This window comes from Dryobates pubescens, chromosome 16 (genome assembly GCF_014839835.1).
Source record: "Dryobates pubescens isolate bDryPub1 chromosome 16, bDryPub1.pri, whole genome shotgun sequence".
Classification (NCBI taxonomy): domain Eukaryota; kingdom Metazoa; phylum Chordata; class Aves; order Piciformes; family Picidae; genus Dryobates; species Dryobates pubescens.
This window is the reverse complement of record NC_071627.1, coordinates 7,086,270-7,103,407: the sequence shown is the minus strand read 5'-3', so window position 1 is coordinate 7,103,407 and position 17,138 is coordinate 7,086,270. Positions and strand designations below refer to the sequence as shown.

At 50.1% G+C, this 17,138-nt stretch overlaps 1 protein-coding gene across 1 annotated transcript; it reads left to right on the top strand.

Annotated features, from left to right (window-relative positions):
* The first annotated feature begins 1,750 nt into the window (after positions 1-1,750).
* On the top strand, positions 1,751-11,599 carry CCNI2 (cyclin I family member 2). Its single transcript, XM_054168683.1, has 6 exons — positions 1,751-1,889; positions 2,958-3,092; positions 4,645-4,719; positions 5,848-5,988; positions 9,146-9,376; positions 11,073-11,599. The coding sequence occupies exons 1-6, from the start codon at positions 1,776-1,778 to the stop codon at positions 11,478-11,480; spliced, it is 1,104 nt and encodes a 367-aa protein (XP_054024658.1). The 5' UTR covers positions 1,751-1,775; the 3' UTR covers positions 11,481-11,599.
* The last annotated feature ends 5,539 nt before the right edge of the window (positions 11,600-17,138 follow it).

The window sequence follows — 17,138 nt, the reverse complement described above, 5'->3', positions numbered from 1 at the left end:
CTGCCCACGCTGCTGGGGGTCAGCCCAAGACAGGCTGGGGCTGGGCTGGCAGCGCTCAGTGCCAGCTCATGTCCAGCTTTGCACCCCTAAGTCAAGTCTCCTCAGGGCTGCTCTCCAGCCCTTCATCCCTCTGGCCTGTGCTGATACCAGGGGATGCCCTGACACAGTGTCAGGATCTTGCCCTTGGCCTTGTTTGAACCACACGAGGTTCACACAGACCCAGTTCTCCAGCTTGTCCACCTCCCTCCAGATGGACTGCAACCCTCAGACATTCCACCTGCACCTCAGAGCTCGGTGTCAGGTGCAGACTCACAGAGGTGTCCCCGTCCCACTGTCTCTGCCACTGATGCAGCCACTAAACAGCACTGGTCGCAGCATGTCCCACATGCTCCATGAACACACAAGAAAAAGGGCTTGGGGACTGTTTTGCGGCTCGCCGAGTATTCCACCCTAACCCCGAGACCCTCAGCAGCGCCTGTGGGCACTGAAGGAGTGAGACAGACACCGCCGGTCCCGGCGGTGGGGCCGGGCAGGACTCACCCCCATTCCCCGCCTCCCTCCGCCTCCCCGGGGCGGCTCCTGCGCGCAGCCGCCGCTGGCAGCGGCCGGCCGGGGCCGGCTGCCCCCGGGCCTGCCCATCGCCGGAGCTCCGGGACCCAGCATCTGCTCCCGGGGTTCTCCGGACGGGAGACCGGGACGGGAAGCGCAGCCCAGGCGCTGGCGTTGCGGGAGCCGCTCGGGGTCGGTCACCAGTCACGGTCCCTGCGGGGTGAGCTTTTAATCAATTCCTTTTCTTCTTCTCTAATTACAGAAGGAAAGCCTTTTCTGTGCATCACACTGGCCAGATAATTTCACAGCTCTGTGGCAATGCTCCGGGCAGGCAGGCTGGGATGGTCTGAGATCCAGATTTGGGTGCTCTGACATCAAAGTTGGGATGCTCTGATATCCAGGCTGGGATCCTCTGACATCCAGTTTGGGATTCCACAACATCCACGTTGGGATCCAGTGGCAGCCAAAGTCCACAGTCATGTGTGGCTCCTGCTTCCACACAGAGGATTCCCCCAGAGGATTCATGTCACTTTGGGGTGTTTCATGGAGCTGTGGAGATAATGGGTGTGAGCTGAGTGGATATAAAGCCCACATCCACTGCTCTTCATGAAGAAAAGCAGGAATTTTATGCCTAGAAATACCTATTTTGTTTCCTGCTCAGTTTCAGGCTGAGATGTTCCCACTGCTTGGTTGTCATCTAATATTACGATTTCATGCTTAGTCTGGAGAGTGGCATTTGCAGTGTGGCTTGTTGCAGCACCAGAATAAGGTTCAACTGCTTTAAGGAAAACTTTTAACCAGGAATTCATAAACCTCCTAAGAACAGTCATCTGTGAGCTTTTGCAGGGGGAAAAAATAATAAACCTCTGCTTGCCAGAAACCTGAAACTGGGTGACAACAGACTGCAGCTTAAGAGCAGGGCATGCTGCTCGACCCAAGGTTACTCAAGCAAGCCCTTACACAGCCCAGGAGGAGGAAAAAAACTCCACTGCACTGTTGTGCAGCCATCTGACACGTTTTCTTTCATCCTGAGCTTCCCCTCAGGGCAACATGATTGCTCTGCCTGCGAACAAACAAGTCACAGGGCTGCTCCTGACTTGGTTCTCAGTGTTGGAAGGGCATCACGAGAGGAAACCACGGTACAAAAAGCTGGGATGTTGCTTTATAAATATTTGTCTTGGTTTTGACAGAGGCTCTCACCAGGGAAACTGGCTCAAAGAGTTGCAATGAAGTGCCCTGGACCTCCAGAGAGCTCCAGACTTGCCTCCTTCCTGGAAAATGCCTTAGCCAGAGAGGCTAGGATTTGGAAAGTGCCCGTTTTCCAGGATCTCACCCTGAAGGTAGCCTTCCTTGTCCTCTTTGGAAATCTCTAAGGAATTCTGCAGTGCTGGTCCTGCCACCTAATCCACTTGAGAGCCAAAGTCATCCTACATGGATTAAGGCTAAGGAATGGAGGGGGAGAAGGGTCAATATTTGCCCCATCTTACATCTTACTGATGCTTGGCAGTTTGGTTGGGCTCAGGCACTTTGGGGTGGAGCAGGTAAGAGCAGACAGCCATCAATATGTCAGTAGAGTTAACTGATATCAACCCCATCTTTGGGGCCCATCTACTCAGATGGCAGAAGAGGAAATTCACTGAGGTCTGACAGAAACCCAGCCTCATTTCTGGCTGCTAAAGTGACCTGGTCTGCTCCCATAGGAAGCTCCTACACTTGATGGCTTCTGTGTGCAATGGAAACAGGCTCAGTGGCTTCTGTGAAGTGCATCAGATCCATGGCAGAATGCACAAAAGAGTGGCACTGGAATGACAGACAGTGAAGTCCTTCCTCTCACCCAAATGAACTTTCAAATAAGGTATATTTAGGTTGGATGTCAGGAACAATTCCTTTCCTGAAAGAGAGTTCAGGCATTGGAACAGGCTGCCCAGGGAGGGACATCCCCCAAGGCACAATGTGGATTTGCTCTTTCTTAAAGAATCATAGAATTCACAGAATTATAAAAGCATTAAGGTTGGAAAAGACCTCTAAGATCATCCAGCCCAGCCTTTGACCCAACACCACCATGCCCATTAAACCACATCCCAAAGTGCCATGGCCAAACCTTTCTTGACCACCTCCAGGGATGGTGACTCCACCACCGCCCTGGGCAGCCTGTTCCAATACCAGACCCTTGTAAGCATAGCTAGAGCCTGGCTGGGTGGGCAACACAAAGGAGTGCTGCAAACTGCTCCAGAATGTGCCCTTGCCCTCACTCTGTAGGCACAGCTGAGGACTTTCTCCATCTGAAGCCTCCAGCCATCGGAAACATTCATTAGAGCCCTTAGAATTCCAGCCTTCCTTTGGAGATACCTTAACAAAACCATCAAAGCACTAACTGTGGGTTACTTCCAGCCGTCTCTTCCCCTCAGGGCACGGACATCTCTCTGTGGTGCTACAAGAAAGCAGTGCTCTGGATTGCAGAAACAAGCTCCCAGTTCCAGTTTCACCCCGAGACGTTTGCCTTAGCAACCAGCATCTTCAACCGGATACTGGCATCAGTGAAGGTAGAGACCCTCCCTCAGCTTACTCCTGCCTGTAAGGAGTAAGGAATCAGTTTATACACAAAGCAGGCACCAGGTCTGCCCAATCCCCCTGAAGTCAGCAACAACTAAATCAGGCTGACCAGGGTCACATCAAGTCTCATCTTGAATGTCTCCAGGGACAGGGCCTCAACCACATCTCTGGGCAGCCTGTTCCAGTATTTCACCACCCTCATTGTGCAGAACTTCCTCCTGCTGTCTAATCTAAGTCCACCCTGCTCCAGTTTCAAACCATTGTCCTTGTCCTATCCCCACAGGCCCTTCTAAACAGTTCCTCCCCAGCCTTCCTGTAGGTCACCTTCAGATATTGAAATGCAGCTCTAAGGTCTCCCTGGAGCCTTCTCTTCCCTAGGCTGAACAGCCCCATCTCCCTCATCCTGTTTTCATAGGAGAGGTGCTCCAGCCCTCTGATCATCTTTGTGGCCCTCCTCTGGGCCCTCTCCAGCAGATCTATGTCTCCAGCAGATCTATGTCTCCAGCAGATCTATGTCTCTCTTGTGTTGGGAGCCCCATAGATGAACACAGTACCCAAGGTGAGGTCTCAGGAGATCAGAGCAGAGGGGCAGAATCCACTCTCTGGCCACAATGCTTTTGATGCAGCCCAGGCTGCCATTGCCCCTCTGGGCTGCAAGTGCCCATTGCCAGCTCCTGTCCAGCTTCTCATCCACCAGCACTTCCAAGTCCTTTCCGACAGGGCTGCCCTCAATCTCTACATCCCCCAGCCTGGACTAATAATGGGGCTTGCCTCAACCTAGGTGCAGGACCTTGCACTTTGCCTTATTGAACCTCATGAAATTCTCCTCAACCCACTCCTCCAGCCTGTCCAGGTGCCTCTGAATGGCACCCATCCCATCTTTCAGCCTTATGACCTTAGGGAGCAGGCAGTGTCAGTGCTGGGGAAGGCATTAAAGCACATCCATATATAAATATCTATACAAGAACTGGAGTGTTTGATGAGGCTCCGCTGATCCACGGTCCTCAGCAGAAGTGTTTGTGTGACTTGCAGTCCAGATACTGTGCTAAGTACAAAGAACTCTTTCTCATCTGCTCTGCAGAAAAGAAAACATTTGTATTATCACATTGAACAGTTTCACTTTGAAACCACTGTTTGAACCCACACTGGGGCTCCAGCTTTTCCTGCCAGTGAAGCTACAGCGAAAGTTCTGCATGGAACTGAGCCTTGCAGCTCTCAGTTCTGGGTTAGATCAATGGTGGCATTTAGCAACAGCATGTTAATTAACAATGCTCATCTAAGAGCAATCCCATTGCTTTGTAAACACTGTGCCACTGCAGGCTGGAAACTGGGGGATACCTGAATGCAAATTGCACCAAGAAGAGGATTTCTTTTGTTTGGCTTTGGATTCCTATTTCCAGCTTCCAATGAATGGAACTGAAATGAAACTTGTGCATCTGTCATGGAATGACAATTATCCCCCCACAACTCTCCCCTCCCCTCCCCCCCCCGCCCCCAACCTGTTATCTTCTTTACTCACTCTTTTCATCTTTCTCCCTTCAGGCCCAGTTAAAATATCTTCAGTGCATTGCAATTTCCTGCCTTGTCCTTGCAGCAAAAACCAGTGAAGAAGATGAGGTCTGTATGCTTTAATGTCAAACACACTAAACCCATCTCCTGCATTCAGATTGTTCATGTTTCCAGGTCTTTCAACAACTATTATGGGGACAGTTTAGCTTGTTTACCCCAAGTAGTCCTTTAGGGGTGACAATCACATTTTCAGTCTTGTCTTTGCTTGGCAGATTTGTGATCTTTATGGCTGGAGGACTTGTGTTGGTTTGCTTGTGTAATGAAAGGGGTTTCCCTACTCCTGCCCTCCAGGCTCTCCTCAGGACAGCAGGAAAGCTTAGTCTGGGGGTTACTCAAGATGCACAGCATCTGTGTGCTGCAATTCTGTTGTGATAGCTCCTGGAAGGGTAAGGCAGGTGAGACAGAGCAGAAGTCCTTCAGAGGAGTTTGCTGGCAGTCCAACCTGGTTTCTGAACCTGGTGAGGAAATGACTCAGGTCTGCACCTCAAGGCAAGCGCATCAAATCAGCAACTACCCATGTGAGATCACACGGCATAACCTCTTGTGGCAGAAATGCACTGACAGACCTCTTCAGACAGCTACAAACATGAACCAAGAGCATTTCAGATGGCAGTTCTCCTCTTCCCTTCATCCTGGTTTGAAAAGGAACAGGCAAGCTAGCTGGAGTCAGACAGACCTGTCCCTGAGCAGCCTCTGCTGCAGTGAAATGCTTTTCACAGCCTTTCTCAGGATGCATCATGCTGTGGTTATTCTTCTGTTCCTCTCTGCTAAAAAGAAGCTGAGTCAAGGACCACAGGAAGCAAGACAACCACAGAAGGTCCTGCAAAACAGGCCCACAGGAAGCCTCCTCCTTGTCAGAGGAGCAGAACTGCCAAGACAGATAGCAGGGAACATGGCAGCATTCAGGAGGCTGATGGTGGCCCAGGAGGTGTGTGGTGAGCCAGCACCACTCTTGCCTTGGGCTGGGTTCACAGCCAGCTGCCCTGAGGAGAGCATGGACAAGCCCTCACTTGGGATGGGAAGTTACCTTGGAAAGAGGTCTCCTGCATTCTGCTTAGCACCTGGGATGTGAATAACCACATCAGATCCCTTCAGAGAACAGAGAAAGACAGAGAGCAGTGGGTAGGATGTTGGCTGCTTTATTATTTGCAGTGATTTATGGTGGGTTCTTTACAGGCAATGCCATCGGTGGAGATGCTCGCAGTGCAGAGTGGCTGTAAATGCTCTCCAGCTGAGATCTTGAGAATGGAAAGAATTATACTAGATAAGCTTCACTGGGACCTTTACACAGCAACACCAATGGATTTCCTAAACATTGTAAGCACTACTTTGTTGTGGATTTACTTCTCTTTAAAGAAACAGCTCCTTATCAAATCAGACTAGAAAACACAAGATGCACACACACACACACACACCCCCCACACATCCTTCCCAAACAGCCTCTTCTAACCTATCTGCAATTTACAGAATCTTACAGGAACTTCTTTTAAAACTGACTTTTAAAATGCTCTACTATTGAAAACCAGTCATTTTGCTCAAAAATAAGAAGAATTTACTGCCATCTTCAGAGAAGTGAAGCAGACATTAAAGAGAGTCCCATACTCTATGCAGCTGAGTTCCAAACAACCTCTTCCAACCCATCTGCACCTTAAGGAATCTTACAGTGGTCAATTTAATTCATTTTGAATTCTTTCTGCTATTTAAATCCTTTGGGTTTGCTCAAAATCAGAATGTGCTCCCATCTTTAGAGAACTACAGTGGACATGCAAAAAGAGTCCCATACTGCACAACTCTATGCAGCTGAGTTCCAAACAACCTCTTCCAACCCATCCTCACTTTAAAGACTCTTTCAGTGGTCAATTTAATTCCTTTTGAATTCTTTCTGCTCTTTAAATCCTTTGGTTTTGCTCAAAATCAAAATGTGCTCCCAACTTTAGAGAACAACAGTGGACATGCAAAAGATTCTCATACTGCACAATTCTATGCAGTTGAGTTCCAAACAACCTCTTCCAACCCATCTGCACTTTAAGGAATCTTACAGTGGTCAATTTAATTCATTTTGAATTCTTTCTGCTATTTAAATCTTTTAGGTTTGCTCAAAACCAAGATGTGCTCCCATCTTTAGAGAACTAAAGTGGACATGCAAAAGGAGTCCCACACTGCACAACTCTATGCAGCTGAGTTCCAAACAACCTCTTCCAACCCATCTGCACTTTAAGGAATCTTACAGTGGTCAATTTAATTCATTTTGAATTCTTTCTGCTCTTTAAATCCTTTGGGTTTGCTCAAAATCAAAATGTGCTCCCAACTTTAGAGAACTAAAGCGGACATGCAAAAGATTCTCATACTGCACAACTCTATGCAGCTGAGTTCTGAGCAGCCCTGCCCAAACAACCTCTTCCAACCCATTTTCACCTTAAAGAATCTTAAAGTGGTCAATTTAATTAATTTTGAATTCTTTCTGCTCTTTAAATCCTTTGGGTTTGCTCAAAATCAAAATGTGCTCCCAACTTTAGAGAACTACAGTGGACATGCAAAAGATTCTCATACTGCACAACTCTACGCAGCTGAGTTCCAACCAACCTCTTCCAACCCATTTTCACCTTAAAGAATCTTACAGTGGTCAATTTAATTCATTTTGAATTCTTTCTGCTGTTTAAATCCTTTGGTTTTGCTCAAAATCAAAATATGCTCCCAACTTTAGAGAACTAAAGCGGACATGCAAAAGATTCTCATACTGCACAACTCTATACAGCTGAGTTCCGAGCAGCCCTGCCCAAACAACCTCTTCCAACCCATTTTCACCTTAAAGAATCTTACAGTGGTCAATTTAATTCATTTAAATCCTTTCTCCTCTTTAAATCCTTTGGTTTTGCTCAAAATCAAAATATGCTCCCAACTTTAGAGGACTAAAGCGGACATGCAAAAGATTCTCATACTGCACAACTCTACGCAGCTGAGTTCCAAGCAGCCCTGCCCAAACAACCTCTTCCAACCCATTTTCACCTTAAAGAATCTTAAAGTGGTCAATTTAATTAATTTTGAATTCTTTCTGCTCTTTAAATCCTTTGGGTTTGCTCAAAATCAAAATGTGCTCCCATCTTTAGAGAACTAAAGCGGACATGCAAAAGATTCTCATACTGCACAACTCTACGCAGCTGAGTTCCAAACAACCTCTTCCAACCCATCCTCACTTTAAAGGATCTTACAGTGATTGCTTTGTAAATGGATTCTTAACATCTTCTACTATCTAAAGCCTTTCATCCCACTCACAAATAAAAAAGCATTTCCTCCCCATCTTCAGAGGAGAACTAAAGTGGCCATTAAAAAGATTCCCATACTGCACAACTCCGTGCAGCCGAGTTCCAAACCGCCTCTTCCAACCCATCTGCACTTTACAGGATCTTGCAGTGATTGCCTTGTAAATGGACTTTTAACACTTTCTGCTATTTAAAACCTTTCACCTTGCTCAAAAATAAAGAGCATTTACTCCCCACGTTCGGAGGAAAACGAAAATGGACATCAAAAAGAGTCCCCTAACTCACCACTCTGTGTTGCTTTTATTTAAATACACACTTGCAAAAATATTTCTAACTATCTCCAGTCTATGAATACTGTACAGAGAAAGCTGTCAGAGTTTTGCTACATTTCACACACACACAGCTTTAGTTGGTTTAGTGGCTTTGATTCTTAAACCACCTCCCTTCTCGTCCTGCTGATTGTTCCTCCTCGCTTCAGACAACCCCGACCTGGCACTTAGTTCAGAGACTCACAGGGTTGTCAGGGCTGGAAGGGACCTCAAGGATCATCTAATTCCAACCCCCCCCCATCCCCCTGCCATGGGCAGGGACACCTCACATTGTGGTTACTAAATACTTGCTAGAACCGATGCGAATTTGTCTTCAAGAAACGACCATGTGCTAGTAAGGCAAAAAATCAGGTGGTACAAACCCATCCTGGGATCCCTTTGTTTGTTTGTTTGAATGTTATGTGCAAATATTTCGCCATCTTAGGCTGCTGATTGTGAAAACTGCCTGGCTTAGGTGCTTGTTTCCTCAGGAAATTCAGAGTGCAGTCATGGCTCCTGGTTTCACTCTACTCATATCTGCTGGCCTGAATCGATTTCTCCTGGACAGCAAGCTGGGTGATGTAGAAACTGCAGAAGTTGTTAGGAAACACAGACCTTGTACATTCATAAGCTCAAAAAAAACCCCCACCCCAACTCAACCCCAAACCACCCCTCCCCAGCCCCAAAATCCAGTTCAGTGGCTGGCAAGTACAAACACAAAACACAAAATAAAAGGGGAGAAAGGGAGGAAACCCTTTGGGTCTCCTGAGAGGAGATGAAATGAAGTCTGTACTTCTGGTTGGGGACATAGGGCAACATACAAAGTTCACTGACCTCTGCTTCTTTTTATATATATATTTATATTTATATATATATATATATATATATACTTTATCTTCTCTCCAGTTCCATGCCATGGTGATGTCCAACTGGCCCCATCTACTACAAGGGCTGCCTCAGAGGAATCCTTCTCGCCACGTCGCGTTCTTGACCAAACAGCTACAGCACTGTATGGCCTGCCACCAACTAGTGCAGTTTAAGGGCTCCACACTGGCTTTGGTGATCATCACCTTAGAGCTGGAGAGGCAGACTCCTGGCTGGCTTGCTGTTATTACTGATCTGCTAAAGAAAGCACAGGTAGGAATCAATAGGGCCTTGGGTCACGAGGGCTGAGGCCAGGACACCGAGGCGTTAAGGAAGCACATGTCTGGTTACAACCAACACTCCACTTCAGCAGCCTGCTGAGGAGCAGCTGCCCAGGTTCTGCCTCACAGCAGACCTTGCTACTGCTAAAGTGAGGGAATAAACCTGCAGTGAAGGGCTGGCACTGGGATGAGGGCTGTGACTGGGAAGAGGGCTGCCACTGGGAAGAGGATTGGAACTGGGAAGAGGGCTGTGACTAGGAAGAGGATTGGCACTGGGAAGAGGGCTGCCACTGGGAAGAGGATTGGCATTGGGAAGAGGGCTGTGACTGGGAAGAGGGCCCTCCCTTTGGCAGGGAAAGGAGGTTTCCAAATTGATTTGGTTATGGTTTGGGTTGGAAGAGACCTTAAAGATCATCCAGTTCCAACCCCCCTGCCATGGGCAAGGATACCTTCCACTAGCCCAGGCTGATCAAGGCTTCATCCAACCTGACCTTGAACAGCTCTAGGGAAGGGGCATCCATGACATCCCTGGGCAATCTGTTCCAGTGTCTCCCCACCCTCACTTATTTCCTCCTAATCTCCAGTCTAATCCTACCCTGCTTGGCCACAGATAGACCCCTGCTTCCTCAGCAAGGAGAGATTCTACCTGGTCTAGTAAGAGGTGTCCCTGCCCATGGCAGGAGGGTTGGAATTAAAGGATCTTTAAGGTCCCTTCCAACTCAAGCCATTCTCTGAGTCCTGATACAATCCCATGATGGGAGTGTCTGAGGGCATCTTAAAAACCTGCTCACTGCATCTCCAGCCTCCTACTGGACACATATGGCTTTCAATATCTCATCAGTTTGGTTTCTGATGATCCACCAAGCTCTGCTGGACTTTTAAATCATGAAACACATGCCCTTCAAGAGAATACACCTAGAAGGCTGAAGACCCAAGCTGTCACCTTACCATCAACCCATTTAGTGGTCTTGAATCTGTCTGAAATAGCCTCACCTCCTGCTGTCCCTCCTAAATGTTCCCAAGGGACAGGGATCTACTAGAGAGTGTCCAACAGAGGCTACAAGGATGATGAAGGGACTGGAACATCTGCTGAGGAGAGGCTGAGGGACCTGGGGCTGTTTAGCTTGGAGAAGAGCAGCCTGAGAGGGAATCTGATCAATATTTACCAATATCTGTAAAATACCTAAGGGTGGGGGCAAGAAGAAGGGGCCAGGCCTCTTTTCAGTGGTGTCCTATGATAGGGTGAGGGCTAATGGTCACAAACAGGAACCCAGGAGGTTCTACCTCAACATGAAGAAAAACTTCTTTCCTGTGAGGGTGCTGGAGCCCTGGAGCAGGCTGCCCAGAGAGGTTGTGGAGTCTCATTCTCTGGAGACTTCCAAAACCTGCCTGGATGCATTCCTGTGTGACCTGCCCCAGGTGATCCTGCTTTGGCAGGGGGGTTGGACTTGATCTCCAGAGGTCCCTTCCAACCCCTACCATTCTGTGGTTCTATGAGTGCTTGCCCACCTTCTGTGTGGCAGTTCAGGAGCTCCTTACATCCAGGCCAACACCTATCGCTGGCACATCTACTGAGGCATCCAGTACAGCCTGTCCCTGCCCTCCCCCTAATGACACTTACAGGAGCAGTGGCCAGGAGTGAGAGCAACTTACCATGACCTGAGCAAGCTCTGCACCTTCCCTTGCAGGTTAACAGCACTGAATTCATCTACTGCAAGGAGCTGGTGGCCCAGGAGCTAATGAGCATGCAGCCAGCCAACGCTGTTTACATTTTCTGTCCCCTCAGCCAAGGCACCCAGGGCCACCCCAAGCCAGGGCTACCCCACCCCAACCCTTCTGGAGTGAGGGATTCCCTCCAGGGGAGGTGGAGGCTCGCTGTAACCCAGGCAGCTTTAGCACCTTTCACTCCCAGTCCAGCCCCAGTTCCTGGTGCCCTCATGGAGATGGAGGAATTCTACGATGGGTTCAGAGGCCTCTGCAGTGAGGAGGGGGCAGGGGGTGCTGGGAGGGTGAGCACAGGGGGATCGTGCCCTCAGCTGAGGGCTGGAGAAGGCAGCTCCCCTTGTCCTCCTTTACAGCCACCTGAGAGGGGCTAGGGAACTCGTGGCCATGGAACAGCCAAGAGAAAAGAGCAGAAGTGTTGCTGTGTTTTCAGGGGATCATGACAAAACCTTTCCATTTTTGATGGCCTTCCTCAGCAGCCTCTGCTACCCCCTCCCCCCCAATCCCCCACCCCCAATTTTGAACACCACAGAGAGCTGGGAAGAGGAGGGGCTTGGTCACAACCCTCCAGCTCAGGGATCAAGTTGGCAGAAGGACACAAAATGCACCAGAAAGGACCAAATGTCTGAAGAGTTAATGTTTTCAGTAGCTGTGATGGAGTGGGACAGCCTCTCACCAGCCCACTCTAGTCTCCTACTAGAGCTGATCTGAATCGCCCCATGGGAGAGGGAGCAGGAGCTGCTTTTGGGGAAGGGGGAGCTCTGGCAGAGCAGCTCTCAGGTGGAACCAAGGGTTTGATTTCATAGCAAGAAGACTGAGAATCAAGCCTCCACTTAAAGCCTTAACCTGGAATCCAGGGGTCTGAGGTCTGTGCTCCTCCCTGGTTAAGCCATTAAAGACCCAATCCCAGTTCCTACAAGCTGGGGAATCTTGTCTGCCATCAGCATGGCCTTGGACCCTCACCAACCAGCATTTGCCATCCTGGGGGAGTTCACTTACTGTCTCTTACCAGGCTAGACAATGCAAAATGCCTTTAATTGACCCCCCCCTACCACATCAGTTGTTAACTGCTCAGCCCCACAGCAAAGCAGTTCTCCAAGCTACAAAGCTCAGCCTAAATCTCTGGTGCACTTTTAAAAGCCAGACTTGCTGAGTCTCTTAAAATCAGTGTGTCCTTAGGGGGGTTTGCAGGCACCATCCAGACAGCAGCAGATGAGTAACACCACCACACCTGCAGGTCCTGTCACAGGACAGGGAAGGGTTTCACAGGCTCAGCACTGAGCAGGTGTCACATAATGACCTGGGACAAATAAATTGGGCACAGGGATGAGACAGGAACAAGGAGACCCCTGTAACAGTGCAGGAAGTTTCTGGCCGCCTTCCCCCACGCTCACCACCTTACCTTGTAGGAGAGGCATCCCTGAACACAGAGCTGTGCAGGACTGGTGTCCTGAGCAGCTCTGTCAACAGCAAATGCTCCTGAAGTGTTGCACTGGCACTGAGAACAGGGAGCTCCGTGTGCCACACTTCCATCTCTCAACCACAGAGAAAGGTGTGCCCAGGTGCTCCAGAAAGAAACACTGAGTATCAGAGACCCAGAGAAGTGACACCTGTGAGCAGATGGGACCTGAACCAGCAGTTAAGCCAAAGGAGGTCCCATGGGGCAAGTGCCACACACTGTGACTGCTGTGCTGCACCCACCCTCAGACCAGAGGAGGTTCATGAGGTGCTCACACAGCCAGGGGTCAGGAAGGAGCATGCTTGGGGTGTGGTACTTGTTCCTCCTGCCTGGGTACCACAGGCATGGCTCTCGATGCCATGGAAAGGCTCTTCCCAGCACTGCACCTTCCTTTTGCAGCAGACTGGGACCTGCCAGCCTGACTTCCTGAGGGAGGCAAGTTGTCTTTTGTAGCTTTCATTAATAAAATGCAAGCTGAGTCTCTGTGTTCAGTGTGCTCCCTGAGGCCAGCCAAAAGCTGCTGCCCACGGAGCTCCTTGCAGGAAGCTGGGGAGGGTGGCTGCTTCTTTCCTCCCATCCCTTTGCTTCTGCTTTTCCTCCCTCCCATCCCTTTGCTTCTGCTTTTCCTCCCTCCCATCCCTTTGCTTCTGCTTTCCTTCCCATCCCTTTCCTTCTGCTTTTCCCCCTATCCCTTTCCTTCTGCTTTTGCCTCCTATCCCTTTGATTCTACTTCCTTCCTTCCCATCCCCTGGCTTCTGCTTTCCTCCCCATCCCTTGGGTTCTGCTTATCTCCCATCCCTTTGTCCCATCTCAAGCATTTCCTCCAGCTGTGTTAACCAGTAGAACCCAGCAGAAAAATTCTACACAGTGATTACCACACTTCACACCACAAATACAGCTCATGGCTTTTCCCCCCAGCTTTGAGCCTCTCTACACAGTTTCTTGATGGATGACACCTCAAAACCCATGCCAGGAGCTGCTTTTCCAAGCCTCTGCAGATCATCTGATCTCTAAAGCACACATTAACAGGGGGCTGACTCTAAAAGATGAAGCCAGTGCTGATGAAAGGCTCACCAAGGTCTTGTGCTCCCAGTCAGGACAAATTATGCCATGCTGGGAGCAGTGAACCAGGGAGCCTGGTGCCCCAGGCTATACTGCTGCTCCCCTCTGGCAGCACAGGTCCCTCCAGTGCTGACATGATGATAAAGGACCCAGCACACTGGTGGCTGGGCCTCAGCAGGTTCAAAGTGCCACTTACCTTTTGTGTTCCCAGCACCATCGTTAAGAACAGAGCCTCCTGCCCTCAAGTGCAGGCTGCAAGCCACAGGGAGAAGCTGCTGGTGCAGCAGGACCATTCTGGGATGGAAAGAGCACTGAAAAGAGCTGCACAAACTCCCTCCTTACTGCAGACCAGAGTCTGAGGCTGTTAATAGAGGACAAGATTAGAACCAAGGCAGGCATGAGGAAACAGCCTCAGGTTGTGCCAGGGAAGGTTTAAGTTGGACTTGAGGAACAATTTCTTCCCCCAAAAGGGTTGTGTCAAGGCCTGGATCCGGCTGCCCAGGGCAGTGGTGGAGTCCACATCCCTGGAGGAGTTTCAAAGCTGCTGGAGATGCTGAGGGCCATGGTTTAGTGGTGCCCTGGCAGTGCTGGGTTAATGGTTGGACTGGATGATCTCAAAGGTCTCTTCCAAACCAAACAATTCTGTGATTCCAGTACCTTTCCCTAACTGCCTGGACAGGGGATGAAGAAGAAGCTGAACACAGCACACAGCCAGGGACAGCAGTGACAGGAACAATTCTTTTGGGTTTCAGAGAGCACAGAATCACAGAATGGTGAAGGTTGGAAGGGACCTCTGGCGAGCATCCAGGTCAAGCCCCCTGCCAAGGCAAGGTCACCTGGAGAAGGCCACACAAAACACCTCCATGTGGGTTTGGAGTGATGACCATCTCCCTGCTGTCCCTGCCTCCTTGGATTGTGTGCAGCCTCCATGCTGCAGACACAAGTTCATCCCACCTGCAGCTCAGCTCACCTCTGCATCCTGTAAGCATTTTGCTGCACAGCAGTTACTGGTGAGACTGTGCCAGACGCAGCTGGCACAGATCTGAGGAGCTCAGGGCTGCTTTTCTGAGGATGCTGGTCTGGGGAATGTTCAGTCCCTGCAGGCCTCCAGAGAACACTCACAGAGCATCTTCAAAGAGCTCTTACAGCAGGGAAAGCTGCTGCCCCCCTCTCCCTGGGCAGGAGCATCCCACAGCTCCCGTGGCAGGCTCCAGCCCTTGGGTGGGTTTGTGTTGGCAGGGGCAGGATGCCTTCCCTGCAGGGATCTCAGCCTGGGGGAAGCAAACCTCTCAACCCCAGGCTCCTTTTGCTGTTGCCTTACTTCAGGCCAGATTTCCATGTGCCTGAAGCTGACACAAAGGAAGCTGCAACTGCATTTGCAGTCCCCTGGGAGAAGGATCCATGGAATTGTTTGCTCCTTCAAGATGCTTCCTGGCAGCCTCTGAAGCAGAACCAGAACACAAACCAAACTCCTTTTAATCACCTACAGAAAGAGCAAAGCAATTTGGAGTCACCCCCCCACACCCCCCCGGCTCCTGCCACATCTCCTGTTCATAAAGCAGCCCCAAAATGAAGGTGCCACAGCTAAAGCAAGTCCCCCAGGAGCTCTCACACACAGGCATGAAGCTGCCTCACTGCAGACCAGCAGCCACCAGTGAACTGCTGCTTGGGAGGGGTGTGTGTGATGACCTAGGAGAGTTCATTGACACAGCTCCACAAAACTTCTGTGGTCAGAGAATTGACCAAGACAGAAGAAAACAGCAGAGGGAGGACTAATCCCAGAGCTCTTTTACCACATTGCAGGTTTCTTGATGGAGTTTTCTGGTATGGCAAAGAAATGCTTAACAGGGACCAGCACTGGGATCAGAGGAAGACCTTTCAGAGCAGCCAGCAGGTACCAAGTGCCTCCAGATGTACCTCAGACCTTTAAAGCTCATCTGTAGGGTGGCCTCTATGTGTTGTGGGGTTGTTTTTTGCTAATCAGCTGTAGTGGTTTGAATCACTCTGACCAGCACTCACAGCTCAGCTCTTTGGGCACTGCAGGGATGTGCCCTTAGAGCAGGTTCTGCCTTAACTCCTGGCAGGGGCCCAGCAGCTCCCTCTCATTTCTTCCTCAGCAAGGAATGCAACTTGAGTCCCACTGGTGCCTAAACTACAGACATGGCAAACAGGACTTTATCAAATCTGAGCAATTTGGAGGGGAGAAAAGAAGGAGTTTTCATTCCCAGTTCACCTCTCCTGCCAACTGGATGAAAGGTTTGCCAAGGGAGTCACATTGGTTTGCCTCAAGAGAGAGCACAGGCAAGTCTGGAACTCACCGTCAACAGCAGCACCAAAAGCTGTTCCATTGCTCAGCTCAGCCTGATGGTCACAACATGAAGAGGCAGAGCTGTGCTAAGTGCAGTTCCAGCTCTGACTCCATGGCTGCTGAGGGACAGCCTGGGCAGACCTGCTTCTCACCTGGCCCCACCTGGGGCCTCGGCCCTGCTTGCAGTGGGATGAGCAGTGTGGGATGAGCACTCTTGGCACGGGGCTAGTCCCTGCTGCCTGCAGGTGGCAGGAGTCTCCAGAACCTCCCTGTGTGCCCACTTGAGTGCTCCTCAGGCCACACACCTCTTACTCATTGACATTCACCTCCAAGTTTCAGTTTGTGCTAAGGGCATCCAGAGGCTTTGGAGACTGTGACATCCAACACACCTCGGGGACAGGAGCTCAGTGCCTCCACATCAGCCTCTTCACCTCCCCAAGCTCTTAGGTGGTGATGGAAACCCAGCTGGCTTGGTGGGAGCCTCCTTGAGCTGCTGTCACACCCCCCACGCTTCATGGCCAGGTCTTGTCCTGCTCAGGTCACAGCACCCAGCACAAAACAGGTGTCCAAGGTGCAAGCTGCCTTCAGACCTCCTGCCTGGTTTTATGCTGCCCTGGCCTGGTTTTATGCTGGTTCTACAGCCTCAGGAGAAGCAGCAGGCTGGAGAAGGGGATAGATGGATGTATGTGGATGTGAGGGCACATGGGGACATCACAGTTTAAAACACAGAGACAGAAGGCAAACAGGGGGAACCTGGAGGAACAGTGAGGGCTGTGGATTTGGCCACAGCACTCTGGTGTCCCAGTGCCTCCAGCTGGTGCACAAAGCATGGCTTTGAACAGCTGTTTGTTAAACAAGTCAGTTCTCTTTTTATTAAACCCAGCTTTGGTACAAGCAGCTCATTCCTGAGAGTCATTTACAAGCTTGTTTGAAAAACCAAGAGCAACTGGGACCTCTCCTTGCTCCTGTGGGAGGTGAGTCTGGGGCACAGACATCACACTTGGGAGTTTCCCCCCTTTTTTTTGGCTTGCTTTTTCAACCCAAAGGGCTTGTGCAAGGGGCAGTCAGCCTGTTCCAAGGACAGGACTCACCCCCAGGAAGGGAGTCTCCAGCTTTCAAGTGTTTCCCTTAGGTTAACAGTGAACATTTAGTTGTCCTTTAAAACGGTTCCAATCTCACCCAGAGCCCAGCAGCCTGGCCAGG